This window comes from Brassica napus, chromosome C2 (assembly GCF_020379485.1).
Source record: "Brassica napus cultivar Da-Ae chromosome C2, Da-Ae, whole genome shotgun sequence".
Classification (NCBI taxonomy): domain Eukaryota; kingdom Viridiplantae; phylum Streptophyta; class Magnoliopsida; order Brassicales; family Brassicaceae; genus Brassica; species Brassica napus.
The window spans coordinates 2,066,959-2,080,717 of NC_063445.1; the positions used below are offsets into that span (position 1 = coordinate 2,066,959).

At 40.1% G+C, this 13,759-nt stretch overlaps 2 protein-coding genes across 3 annotated transcripts; both read right to left on the reverse strand.

The window, feature by feature from the left end:
* Positions 1-6,677: 6,677 nt before the first annotated feature.
* Positions 6,678-10,354, reverse strand: LOC125581426 (N-alpha-acetyltransferase 50-like). 2 transcript variants are annotated; one of them, XM_048746818.1, is made up of 3 exons: positions 10,056-10,354; positions 7,815-9,968; positions 6,678-7,727 (listed from the first exon to the last, which is right to left on the reverse strand). In XM_048746818.1, exons 2-3 carry the CDS (start codon positions 7,943-7,945, stop codon positions 7,289-7,291), a joined length of 570 nt encoding a protein of 189 aa, XP_048602775.1. In that variant the 5' UTR covers positions 7,946-9,968; positions 10,056-10,354; the 3' UTR covers positions 6,678-7,288. The 2 variants fall into 2 exon arrangements, with proteins under 2 accessions (XP_048602775.1, XP_048602776.1); XM_048746819.1 differs by lacking the exon at positions 6,678-7,727 and having other exon boundaries at positions 9,241-9,968; positions 10,056-10,177.
* Positions 10,355-10,419: 65 nt separating this feature from the next.
* LOC106383183 (L-gulonolactone oxidase 3-like) lies at positions 10,420-13,119 on the reverse strand. Its single transcript, XM_013823316.2, has 3 exons — positions 12,168-13,119; positions 11,408-11,663; positions 10,420-11,301 (listed from the first exon to the last, which is right to left on the reverse strand). The coding sequence occupies exons 1-3, from the start codon at positions 12,837-12,839 to the stop codon at positions 10,475-10,477; spliced, it is 1,755 nt and encodes a 584-aa protein (XP_013678770.2). The 5' UTR covers positions 12,840-13,119; the 3' UTR covers positions 10,420-10,474.
* Positions 13,120-13,759: the final 640 nt, after the last annotated feature.

The following is a 13,759-nucleotide window of genomic DNA, read 5'->3' on the forward strand; positions in this document are numbered from 1 at the left end:
GTTACGGGCCTTCCAAATATACCAAGCGATCCATGGGAATGAAGCCAGCACTTCTGGGTTCACTCCTCCATTTTTGGCGCGAAATAGCAAGAAATCCAAATTTGAATATAAGGAATTACTCGGGAAAAACCCCGGAGGAGTCGGAATGTTAGAGAGAGCCCAGCATTGTAGAGCAGGTGGGCATTCAAAGAGTGTGTGATTAATCGTTTCACTCTCAGCACCACACCGAACGCATATACTTTCTCTAGAGCAGTGCCTCTCTTTAAGTTGTGTCGCTGTTGCGAGATAACCTGAAGTGGCCTGCCAGAGGAAGTGTTTGAGCTTACGTGGAGCTTTAATTTTCCAGATTGCTTTCTTAAGTCCAGTTGTGCTTGGTTCTGTTACTGAAATGTGAAAAGCCGCTGGGCGCAACTCGTGAGCTACTGTGTAGCCGGACTTCACTGTGTATAACCCTGACTTTGTGAAGTCCCAGCAATAGCTATCTTGGCGACCTGTTCGGCTCAGACGGAGCGACGTAACCCTCGGTATATCTTCCACTGCGACAAGCTCATTTAATAGTTCCATGTTCCAGGATTGATTCTGCTGGTCTATAAGGTGATGAACCCGTAACTCCTCGTCCCGGAAGTTTCCAACATTAATCGGGGGTCGCGCCGGCGATGAGGGAAGCCATGGCTCGTACCAAACTTTTGTATCATGGCCGTTCCCTATCTTCTTCCTGAGACCTTTCCGGAGAACTTCTTTAGATGCAACGATGCTTCGCCATCCGTAAGATGGATTGCTAGCTCTTTCCACCTTCATTGGATTAGAATGCCTATAGTATCTTCCTTTAAGAACTCGAGCTAGGAGGGAGTGTGGGTATTTAAGTATTCTCCATAGTTGTTTAGCTAGTAAGGCTAAATTAAACTCGTGAAAATCACGGAAGCCAAGTCCTCCTTCCTCCATCGGTACACAAATTTTATCCCAAGCTACCCAATGGAGACCTCTGTTATTTATCTTGGTGCTCCACCAAAAACGTGAGACCGCGCTCGTCAAGTTTTTTGTTATTCCCTTTGGCAGTAGATAGCAAGACATAGTGTATGATGGGACCGATTGAGCAACAGCTTTGATCTGAACTTCTTTGCCACCTTTAGATAAGAGCTTCGTCGACCATGAATTGGTGCGATCGTTTAAGCGTTCTTGTACGAAGCTAAACACCTGCTTCTTAGATCCACAAATCTTTTCTGGTAGTCCGAGGTATATCCCCATTCCACCTTCTTGATTAATGGCCAGCGACCTTTTCAGGTCAGTTTTTGAGGACGCTACTACCTTAGAACCGAACATAACTGAAGACTTTGATTTATTCAGTTGTTGTCCTGAGGCGTTACTGTAGACGTCGATGATTTTCATAAGTTCCCGGCACTCTTCTGGGTCAGCCTTGCAAAAGAATAGGCTGTCGTCCGCGAAGAGCAAGTGCGAGACTGGTGGGCTTGCTCTCGCGATTCTTAGACCAGTGAGTTTCTTCTCCTGTTCCGCATGCTTAATCTGGGATATAAGCACTTCAGTGCATAGTATAAAGAGAAATGGTGACAGTGGGTCACCCTGTCGCAATCCGCGAGATGGTATGATGTTTCCTTTTGCGTCCCCATTAATGAGGACCTGATATGATACCGATGAGATGCAGCGCATGATCCTATTAATCCACCTCCCATCGAAACCCATTTTACTCATTACTTCCTCCAGAAAGCTCCACTCTACACGATCGTACGCTTTGCTCATGTCTGTCTTTATAGCCACATACTTGCTTTGACAGCTTGGGTTTGTTCGTAAGGCATGGAACATTTCTTGTGCAATCAAAATATTATCTGTGATGAGCCTACTAGCCACAAAGGCCGATTGTGTCTCCGAAATTAATTTTGGGAGCACTCTTTTGAGTCGAGTTGAGAGGACCTTAGAGATGATCTTGTAGCTTACGTTGCATAAGCTAATTGGCCGAAATTCTGTCATGGCTCTAGGTCTCTCCGTCTTCGGTATAAGACATATATTAGTCTGGTTTATTCGCTCGTCTAGTTCTCCCGAAGAGAAGAACTCCTGAACTGTATGGACTATATCTTTTCCAATAAGGTTCCAGAAGCGTTGGTAGAACAAGCTCGTCATGCCATCAGGTCCAGGGGCCTTGTCTGGGTTGATCGCAAAAACCGCTTCTTTGATCTCCTCCTCCGTTGGGTCTTTCATTAGTGCATTGTTCATTTCCGGCGTGACTGATACGGTAGTAAACCGTAGAGCCTCTTCTCGATCACTCGGCTCAGAGGCTGTGAACAATTCTGTAAAATATTCCGTAGCCAGGGTTTCTATGCCATCCTCTGTTTCTACCCAGTTACCCAACGAATCCAGAAGTTTCGTGATACGGTTGCGTGCTCGGCGTTGCTTTGTTCTGGCGTGGAAAAATTTTGTGTTGCGATCGCCTTCTCTTAGCCAAATAGCTCGGCTCTTTTGCTTCCAGAATAGCTCTTCCTCCCTGTATGCCTCACACAACTTCCATTTCAGCTCGAGCTCCTCCTCCGTAGACATGCTGTCGTTATTTTGTGCTCTATCCAATTCTTGTTTAAGCTTCTCGATCAGTCTTTGGTTGTGGGACGGGTTCCTCTTCTTCCATCGCGATATAGCTTTTCTGCACCGTCCAATCTTGTCATGTATACTCCTTTGCTCTGTAGAAAACTCATCTCTCCAGCCTTGTTCCACAGTTTCAGAGAAGCCTTCCTTCCCAAGCCACCTCTTATCGAACCGGAACCCTTTACGTCCCTTTGTAGCTTTCGATTTTATTTTTACTAGGACAGGCCGGTGATCCGAACCCCATCGAAGTAAGTACTCCACATCAGTGTGGGAAAAAACTTGGTGCCAGTCTTCGTTTCCAAGTGCTCGGTCTAGTCGACATTGAACTCTTCCTGATCTTCTTCGACCAGCCCAAGAGAAAAAATTACCCGAATGTGGAAATTCAATCATACCACATGCTGATATCATATTCTTGAAAGGCAAAAAGGATGATTCCGGACGTTTCCTACCACCTTTTTTCTCTAGGTTACTGGTGATTTCGTTAAAGTCTCCCACCATCAGCCATGCTCCCGATCTTTGGAGGCTCATTCTCATAAGTCTCTCCCATACTGCTTCCCGGTGTTCCACAACCGGATCTCCATACACAAAGGTAATAAACACTTTGTGTCCTTCTATCTTGGCTTCAATATCTATCATTCTTTCATTTGAGAATCCAACCTTCACATCAGCATCATTCATAAAAAACAAAGCAAGTCCACCGCTTAACCCCAATGGCTCCACGGTGAACAAATTATCATAACCAAACTCAAATTTAAAGTCTTGCAAAAAATGGAAATTGTTTTTTGTTTCAGAAAGAAAAAGAAAACGAGGATGAAAACAGCGGTGCAACTCTCGAAGATGTTGCTTAGTCAGGTACGCGCCAGCCCCCTGACAGTTCCAAGCAATTGCATTCATATCCGAGTACTGGATGGTTTCTGGGACACCATCGAACCTAGAGTTGACACTGGTTTTCTGCTTTTTATCGCAGATGGGTACACCTCATGGCGAGGGACTTTACGAGACTCGTCTGGCGCTTCTCGGATAGACTTCATTATCTTTGATTTTGGTGAAAGCCTTCCTCGTCCTGCTAGCTTTCTTGACGCTGAAGCTCCTTTAAGGTCCGGGCTGCGAGCTCCCCTCTTTCGCCCTAAGGATGCATTCTGTTGAGAGCTTTGTTTGTTCTTTTTTTCCATTGTGTTTCCTGGATGTCCACCTTTCTCCACTCCTTGAATATTTAGCATGCCAGTCTTAACCTTCGACACAGAGGTTTTGTTCGTGGGGCGCTCCGGAGATAGTTGCGAAATAGCCTCTATCCGACCATCCTCCATTTCCTTCTCCTTCGTTTGCTTCTCCATTTCTGCAATGTCGTCCAGAAGATCATCCTCATCAATCATCTCGTCTGTCATGCCTAGAGCAGCATACTCCTCGATATCCTTATCCGTCTCTTTCTCTTCTCGCGCTTCTCTCTCCTTATCTGTTTCCTGGGCTTCTTCATCGCCTTTTTCAAATCTCAAGCCCTGGTTTACGTCACTTGACTGAGGCAGTTTTTCTTTGGACCTGGCCGTTTCGTCCTCATGGCCTCTTTCATTTGAATCCACATCCATACAATGCGCTGTCTGATTGTCTTGTAGGCGTCCTTGAGTTTCAATATTGCTCCTATTATTTGCAGATTCAGCAGGAACCTCGCCTCCCGAGGATCCTTTGGGATTTCCTACCAAGCTGTCCTTTTTCAGCAGGCCCCGTGGCATCTCAGATTCTCGGGCTCTGTTAACTGGTCTCCATTCCAATGTCCCTGATGGTGGGGATCGTGATTTCCATCTCCTAACAGGTGCTCTGTAATCTTGTCGTCGGGGGTTTTCTGAGATAGTTCTCTGCGAGTCGATTGACATCCTACTCCTGGAGTTTGCATATCCCTGATCCCAACGTTTCTTTGATTGATTCTCATACTGAGTCCCCTGTATTCTTTTTGGCCGCCATTCAGACGATGAACCAGTATCTCTGGTTCTCTCCCTTTGCAGTACTCCAGAGCTGTGTTGATACGGATGGTATCTCGCCCGATTACGGGGAAGCTCAGAATAATTATTATTTTCGAGTCTGTTCCATACATTTTTTGAGTGAACATCACGTTTTTCCTCTAATTGCTTGCGTAGATCATGCTGTCTCTCATCTTCTCTTCGACTCCCTCTGTGTGCTCCTAAAGACTCTGGATACAAAGGTCTCTTCTCTCTTCCCCTGTATTCCAGCTCATACCTATCATTGTAGGCACCCGGGCTCCTGCGTTGTGGCTGTGAGAACGCCTCTCTTGTTGCTCTTTCCTCTTTATCTTTTTGTTCGATTCTTGCGAGACGGTTTCTCTCTCTTTGGTTCTCGTTAAGCTCAGGGCAAGTCCCCTCCTCGTGAGATATCCGCTTACATGAGAAACAGTGTCTATAGAGGTCCTCGTATTGAATTGTCACCTTTACTACATCTCCATTCTCAAAGCCAATCTTACAATCAAATTTCAGTGGCAAATCTCCATTAACGAAGACTCGCACTCTGCCTCCTTCCACATCCGCCTTGTCATAAACTCCCAATGCTTTCCCCACACTTTCATAGGTTTCAATCTTCTTGTAATGAATCGGCACACCCGACACCACCGCCCAAAAAGGTAGATAGTTAGGGAAATCTTCCTTGATTGTAGGGGTCCATCTCTCTAAGGAGAAACTCCACCTATTAAAGTGGCAAGGCCTTTTTTCCAGCACCTTAATCAGATCCTCCTCCTTATCGAAGTCAAAGTGGAACCTGTTATTCCCTAGGTTTGTTCCGCGTACTCTTCCCTCCACGTCCCAGATCCGACGTTTTGGCATATGCTTCAACAGGGCTTCCACACTTCTTCCGTCAGAGTGAAACATTCTCCCAATTAGGGTTTGTTTAAACTTCGCAATCAGATCCGAGTTATCAAACGCAGGAACCCTAATGATCTCCTCTTCGTCATTCTCCTGGGTGCGCCGTCTCACTATCTCGCTAGCCCCCCTTGCACGAGATCCTACTTGCCTGTTCATGGCTACACAGTCTAGCTTGATACCCACGCAAAACACACCACGGGGGTGGAACGTGGTTATCCAAAAGAATAAAAACTCTGTATGCAATACAGGACTCCGTGTAGAAGAGAGGAGTGTCGGTAGTCTCCCTCTCTTCTTCCTCCTGCACTTTTCTCCTTCACAGAACCAAGATCGCCGTAGTCGTCTCCAAAACCCTAGCGGCGGCTACTCGCAAAACATCCCTAGTTTCTTTCTTGTTTTTGTACTAAAAGCATTTATGTGTGACATCGTCGGTTCGTAAATGTTGCGGTGGAATGTAATCGTAGTGACACGAAACTCGAGTTACGACTTGTTAGCATTTACTGTTGTTTTTATTATTTAAAATGGACTTTCATTTACTAAAAGGCTGTCACTTTAACAACAGTAGCACTAGCAGCAGTAGCTTCCTTTCATCCAAAGGTTTCAACTTTCAGTATCTAATCTTCGTTTCAACTCGAAAGCGATTCTTGGGAGGGTTTGTCTAAGTCGATATCATGCAGCTCAAGGTCATATAGATCAAGCTTTTAACTGTTTGGTGGAGAATCTGCTTTTGACATTTGTAGGGTAAGTCAAATCTGCCTGCCGACTTTGTAATTTTGTTTATTTTCCTTGAAAAAACAAAAGTTGTTGTTTTATATGGGAAATTTGATATCATTATAGGAGAAGTTGTCTGATTCCTTTGAGGTTTGGTAGTTCTATATAAGGATCTGTTATGATGGAAACTTTCAAGTTGATTTCTGATTTTCTGTCTTGAGGAGGTTTGTTATATATTGTAATAATTAATATGTTGTATTGCTCTGCTGCAGGTGCTCTCTTCCATGAGCTTAGTAGAACTCTCTATGATTCAGATACTACTATATACATGTGTGTGAGAGAAAGACTACAGATGAGAGTGAACTGTTTGTGTATTGGCTTCACTGATGACAGTGACTGAGTGAAGCCTTGCGTTTATGGTATTTGGTTGGGTGACATATCAGTCCTGCGGTGGTTGAGATTAAGTTTACATGAGAGTTTGGACAGCTTCACATTGTTACAAGACATGGATACTTGAGGCTGCGTTCAACTTAATGGGTCATCCTTTTTAAGTGGAAGTTGGCTCTGACATACCAACAGCAGCATCAGTTACAAACGAAGGTGGTACGCTTGAACCTCCTACACTGATGGTGAAGAACCGTTTTGAAGCATCTATTTGTTTTCTATCTCTCCTGTGAGAAACAAGCATCATTTGTATAGAGATTAGTAAGATGTCAAACCACTGGATCGCTTCATTAACGTACTTGAGGTTCCCTCTTAACCATCCAAGACAACTTCATCAGGCTCTCTCAAGAAGAAGCAACTACTTCACAGGTTGTTACTCCAGGAACCTCCACTCCATTAATGCAAGTGTAGTTGTGATTAGACAAAATAGTTTGTTACTTTACGCTTTGTAAATCTGAAGCATTGAATAATAAACAAAAACAAGGCCGAGTATGTAACAAGGGGTCAATATCATCATCTCAATGAATGATTCAGTGACAATTACAACAACAAATCAAAGATCATATCATATAATATCCCTAATACAATCAACCTTCTGAAGTGAATTCGATCTCCTTAGCTAGCTAGCTGCCTATACCATGTACTAGTAGGAACCTGTTCTTGTATGCAACACGTGTAACCCACTAAGCTGTACAGAAACTCTCCTTCTCCGTCTGCAAGCAGCATCTGTAACCCCATTGGTGATCAACCCAATAAGATCCCCAAACAGTAGTGTGATTGTTAACAAGTACGTCTTCCTCCCACCGGCTTTTAGGTAACGCTGGCTCATAGCTAACTGCAGAGGAGGTGTTTGGAACATCTTCACCATTACCGCTCTCATCCTCTGGACTCTGTTTGATCAGATAGTCCACCCTCGCCATTTTTCTATCTTGAAACCTCTTCTCTTGGACTTGGCAGTACTGTGATGTGTCATAACCATTCCAGCGGTCCCTTTTGCCAGCATAATCAAGCTCAATACTCTCGATCTTCTCATCAGCAGCGATGTGTTTCCCTGTGAATTTAGCTCCAACTTTCCGTGCTCTTTCAAAGCAAGATTTAGCGTCGTGTGTCATTGCACCACAGCTAGCAAAACATCAAACAAAACCCCCAAATTAAGCAGATTGAATACTCGAAACAAGAAACAAGAAACATCACCAACACGTTGCTTACTTTGCACAAGCTCCGTTTCTAAACTTTTTTGCGTGGTGGATCTTCGCTCCGCGGTCGTACCACCTCCACTTCTCCTCGCGATCTTTCTCGTCACCACTACGATCCGCTGCAAAAAAAAAAAAAAAAGTCATGAGAAGAAACACAAATCTTGTTCCGCAAGTATTAAATGAGACGCGAAGCAAACTAATTACTTTTTTTTCCAGATTTCTCCGTCGATGATTTCATCGTTTTCGATCGTCACATCAACCCTAGCTTTTCCTTGCTTGCAGAGAAAGTTAAGTAGATGATCACTTCGCTTGCAACAACGGCTCTTTATAACAAATTTTAAAAGAGATTAAAACAAATTCAACGGCTATAATTCGTCTTTTTTTTTCAAAAATAATTTTTATAATTCATTTACTGATATTATGTGTCATTTCTTAGTCTACGTACAATTCATTCTCCATATTTGGTTTTCCAATGATCAAAGTGGGACTTTTCTATTAAAAACAATTTCTTTATTAAATAAATAAAAACAAAATTATTTATAATAATTCGGTAACTTTTAGAAAATCTTTAACAAGATTAGTATGAAACCTGATTTCGAAAAATAAAATTATAAGATTTTTATAATCTGTCAAAAACACAAATTTGTTTACTCTAAACTTGTAAAGACTACTGAACTTGAAAAACAAATTAATTGTTTCTTTTTAACATTTCACACGCTGCATGTGCCTTTTTTTTTAAGATACGTTGCATGTACTTGTAACCAGTTTTTGTGTAGGGCTTGCAAAAAAAAAAACCTGAATCCGAAGAAATAAACAGAATCCGATCCAAAAAGTAGTATTAAATCAGAACCGAAATTGATCAGATGTCTAAACGAGTTCAAAATTTTGATATCAAGAGAACCGAAACCGAACTCGACCTGAACCGAAATACTTCGGGTACCCGCATATATCCAAAATTGATTTATATACTTAAATTTATTAAATAAATAAGGTGATTTGAAGTTGTTCAAAATATTTGAATATTTAAAAATATATACAAATAGTGCAAAGTAAATGTCTAAAATAACTAAATAAAACTCATAACACAAAAAAAAAAAGATAATTGAAATATATGTTGATTCTCTAACCAAATATTCAAGTCAAACCAATTTATATGTTAAACTTAAGTATTTGGGAAATCCTCTCAAATAGCTATTTTTAAGTTTTTGTCACAAAAATAGCCTTTCAAAAATAAAATGACCAAAATAGCTCTTTTTATTTTGAAAATTTTAATATTTATTTTTTATTTTTTAATTTTTGATTTCGTCCCAAAACTCAATCTCTTAACTCTAAATCATAAATCTTAAATTAATTAACCCTAAGGGTATAAATGCATATTTACTCTTCAATAAAACCTCTTTTGGTCATTATTCTCTTTGAGAATCTATTTTTTGTGAAAATAAACTAAAAAAAGTCAACCTAAGGAAATTTCTCTAAGTATTTTGGCATACATTGTTTCGAATTTATATGTAATATATTTTTTATTTTTAGATTTTGAGAAATTTAAAGCATATATAAATTTTAAATTTTAAAAATAATGTAATCGGATTATCCGAACCCGAATTAAAATTAATAAATATCCGAATGGACTGAAATTTTTAACCCTGAAAACCCGAAGTCCGAGACAACCTGAAATCACTTGCATCCATGGATTATATGAGAATCGGAGAAAGAATGTTGAATTTAGCTAAGTAAAATAAGAGTTGCAAAGTCAAAACTTCCCCAATCAAAAGGTCCAAAACCAAGGGGGTCACAGATCACTAGGTACAGAGAAACATCAGTTAAGGTCATCAAAAACAAGCAAAACTTAGGGAACAGACGCATTGTAACGTTAAGAATAGACTTGAAAATTGAGCAAACAAACTGTGGGGGAGAAATGGCTTCCCCCAAGTCACGTATACTGTCATCATTTGTTGTCTTCAGATTTGAGCAAAGGACTTGGTGACAACATAGACGTCTCTAGGCTCGATGTTGATGTAATAGTCTGGAATGGTATCTGTGATGTCAAACCCAAACTTCTTGTAGAAGTTGATCGCATCTTCGTTGTTCGTCTGAACATGCAAGTATATCTCAGACACGTTTTGCTTGGAGCACATGTCAAGAACATGATTCAACAACAGCTTTGAGCCTGCAAAAGAAAACGTTTTGTTTAAATTAAAAGACATATCATTCCTGTTTCCTCGGTGCTAAGATTCAAGTTTGGTATGTGACTCACCAATGCCAATGCCGCGGTATGGTGCAAGAACACCAAGTGTCATTATATAAACTCGCATGGCCCCGCCTTCTTTCTTCTCCAGACGACAAGCGATAGCTCCTACAATTTTTTAAAATTTTAAATATCTAATCGTAAGATCATTAGTTTTTTATATACCTACAAATTTTATAAATATTGTTTAGGCTAAATTTTTGATAATTATATAATTTTATATCATTTTTATTAGTTTTATACAAATTGATTTAATATATATCAAATATATATTAAATATTAGTAAGAAAATAGTAAAATCTATAATATTTAATAAAATTTATTTTTAAATATAAGTTAGATTAAAAAAATTCTTTGCTGCACATTCATAATGAAAATGAATTTTTATTCTTATTATCTTTTAATCACCGGAAACAACAAGTTTTTAATTAAGCCATTGAAACTTTAGCTGAGGAGAATCTGCAAACCCTAGCTTGTGTGTAAACAAGACCTTGTCTACAAAAGTAACCTTTAGAAGGGCTACAATGCCTGTCTTCTGAACACACACAGTTCCCTTCAAGCGCACATCCATCATACTTCAAACCTTCTCTCCCAAAAAGAATCTCATCTGACCATTCACTAGAAAACATCATCTTAGGATCTAACTTGTTCTTCACTTCCAAGAACTTGTCAAAGTTAGGTCCATACTTTTGCTTCACGCCAAAGAAACCCACTTTCCTATTCTTCCCCCAATGCGGCTTTGCCCCGTATTTGGAAAACGCCATCTGCTCCATCTCCTCCATCACATCTTGGTTTAACCTCGGGGTCAACGCATCGTCAGCTCGGTAATAGTTAAAGTCAATGACCACAGAGTCCTCTCCCTGGCCGAGATAAGCCTTTGAGCCCTTGATAAAACGTATGAGGATACCATTGTAGATGTCGATGCCGCAAAGTCTTTCTGGTTTCATGTCTCGTAGCTTCTTCACGTCGAGGATAAAGTCTCTAAACCGAGGTAATGGGAATATAGCAGTTGTCTCGTAGAAGAACAGACCATTGTATCTCGGATCCCAAGAACATGAGACATCAATTCTAAGGGAGGATGAGTAAAGACAAGACCCTGATGTCTGAATCTTTCCTTGGTTACCGATAACCGGATACCCGGTAAAGAGTAAACCATTGTTCTTTAAACCGTTCCCAGTTAATTTCTTGTAAGCCAACGTAGTATCAGCCGTCGTACACTTCCCACTCTCGCTTTTACTAGCTTCAAGTGACTTCTCTGCAACATTTAAAAAAAAAAAAAAAACATTTTAAAATTTAACCATCTAAACCGGAATAAACCGGATATGGTAATGATGTCTACAGAAAGAAAAAATGAAACTAACCTAATGCTCGAACCCCTTTAGAGATCAAGATAGGGTTGGACTGAAAACCAATGAAATCGTTGACTCCGTTGCCGGAGACGTTGACCGGTGAACGTACATCGTAACGGTAAACCGCGGTTTTTCTAGAAGGATACCAAGTTATGTCTCCGAACTCGAATTTCTTGCCATGATCCATGAAAATGTCTTCAAGAGCTACGTCAGATGTGAAGTTATACGTGATACTTCTCTTGAATGCTTTCTCTATCGAAAGCTTCACCTACATAATGATATTCAAACCTAATAAATTATTTGTATAAACACAAAGAATAGTTAACGGTTTTAACTAATTATACTTGCTCAACTTTTTTAATATATGAAGTTTTAGCAATAAATTTTTTTTTCTAAAACAAAGCTGTATTGTCTTATCAGCATTCCGAACCCCGAAAACCAACTCGATGAAATATAATCAACATAAACTATGACAAAAAAACCGAGTCCAAACACCACTTGCAAATTTATTACCATTACGTTCTGAATTGTGCAAGCTATGGAGTCAATATAACCCATAACAAATTAATAAAACATTTAGTTTTGCGTATTTTCTTAATAAAAAATATTATTAATCATCTATTTAATCAAAATTCAACAAATAAAAAATAAACTGTGTAATATGAAGAATTATTTAGTATAAAAATTAATATTTCACGTTAAAAACGTTATATAATTTGAAACCCATTTTTTATTAAAAAACGTATCTATTTAATAACGTTGGGAGTAATACCTTTGAGATTACTCCTAAAACACCCAGTGACACTTTAACGGCGTTAAGAAGCTTATCGTCTCTTCCTTCTTCAAGTCTAATAACTTTAGCGTAACGTTCAGATGAATTCGCTGGAACCACAAGGCTGATCCCGACAACATGATCGTGAACCGAACCGCCTCGTCCCGACCACGAGCTTCCGTGGGATCCAGTACTAATAAGCCCACCAATACTCACTCCTTCCCAATACGGTGACGTTCCAATGCTAAACCCAGCTGCTTCCACTTTATCGATCAGCTCTCTCAACGAAACTCCCGAGTCAGCCGTAACCGTTAACCGGTCCGGTTCGATTTCGATGACCGAGTTGTATTTTGACGTGCTGATTAGCATTGCGTCTGAACCGGAAGGGCAAGCGAGTTTCGGTATGGTGTGAGAGAACTTGGTAACGGTTTTGACCTTGAGATTGTGCTCAGATGCATAAGCCACGGCTTTACAAAGCTCCTCCTCCGTCGTCGGGTATGTGATGTTAGCCGCCTTGCAGGTTTTCCGGTCAGGCCACGTGCCGTAGGCGCTCGAGACGGTGCAGCCGGTTTGGTCGCATCGTACCGGTGGTTGTGGTGGCACGGAACGGACGGTCCATATAGTGACGAGGAGACAAAAGATTGAAAGAGATAGTGAGTGAGAAAAACGCATGATTATACGGAGTGATTATGTGGGCGGTACTCATGGTACTTAGTACTTATTTAGAGGAGAGGCGTTTGGAAATGTAAAACATTGCTTCGAAGGAAACAAATATTGCCAGATATCATATAATAATTGATTCCAAATCTTATAGATTTTCTTATAAATATGTGGCTGAAATAGCATCTTTCTGTGTGAATAGTAATGATTATTTCATCTTTTTGACCAGCGCATTATCATAAGAATATAAGAAATTAAAATTCCTATAATCTAAGATCTGGGTCAAGAACTAAACTGCACAACTATGTTATCATCCCTTGATGAATTGGTGTCACTGTCACATATGAAAATCAATAGGTCTAAATAGTGAAAAGGCGGAAGTTGACAAAAGAGTTGATCTGGCAAAACAGTACAAAAAGCATGTTGTTGTGTGGGTGTGTTTTTAGAAAAAACAAAGCATGTAATGTTGGTTATAAAGAGTATGAATCATTTCGTTAGTGAAATATATAAGATATCGATGTTAATCAAATTCAATTTACATCAAAATAAATTGTTTACATTATCTAATAACGTGAATATTGCCTCTCCTAAAATAATGGATGTATGTAGAGATATTACATCACTTCCGAGACTAATAAAATAATTGGGCGAGGGTTATGAATCACAAGTTATTGACATCGGTTGCTTATTCAGAAAGTGATAAGATTACTGGATTAATGCAATATATTTTAGTTAGTTACGACTCCAGGAGTATTATTGGTATTCATTATCATGGAGTAAAAGGCAAACAAACCCTCTAAAGTCATTTTCGCCCTTGGCCAACCTATATTAAAAGATGTTCTTGTGGGAACGAACCCTCATGCCACTCAGGGGCAGCTCTTGTAGAAGTAGGACCGATTTTTACATGTTGATGGTTAAGTTAAGAAATACTT

Excerpts from the sequence above, each read along its gene's own strand:
- LOC125581426 (XM_048746818.1), bottom strand. The coding sequence starts at position 7,945 with ATGACTTTTTTTTTTTTTTTTGCAGCGGATCGTAGTGGTGACGAGAAA. Across the intron at positions 7,728-7,814 it reads AGAAACGGAGCTTGTGCAAA|CTGTGGTGCAATGACACACG; the intron begins GTAAGCAACGTG and ends ATGTTTTGCTAG.
- LOC106383183 (XM_013823316.2), bottom strand. The coding sequence starts at position 12,839 with ATGCGTTTTTCTCACTCACTATCTCTTTCAATCTTTTGTCTCCTCGTC. Across the intron at positions 11,664-12,167 it reads TTTTAGGAGTAATCTCAAAG|GTGAAGCTTTCGATAGAGAA; the intron begins GTATTACTCCCA and ends ATCATTATGTAG. Across the intron at positions 11,302-11,407 it reads TAAAGGGGTTCGAGCATTAG|AGAAGTCACTTGAAGCTAGT; the intron begins GTTAGTTTCATT and ends TAAATGTTGCAG.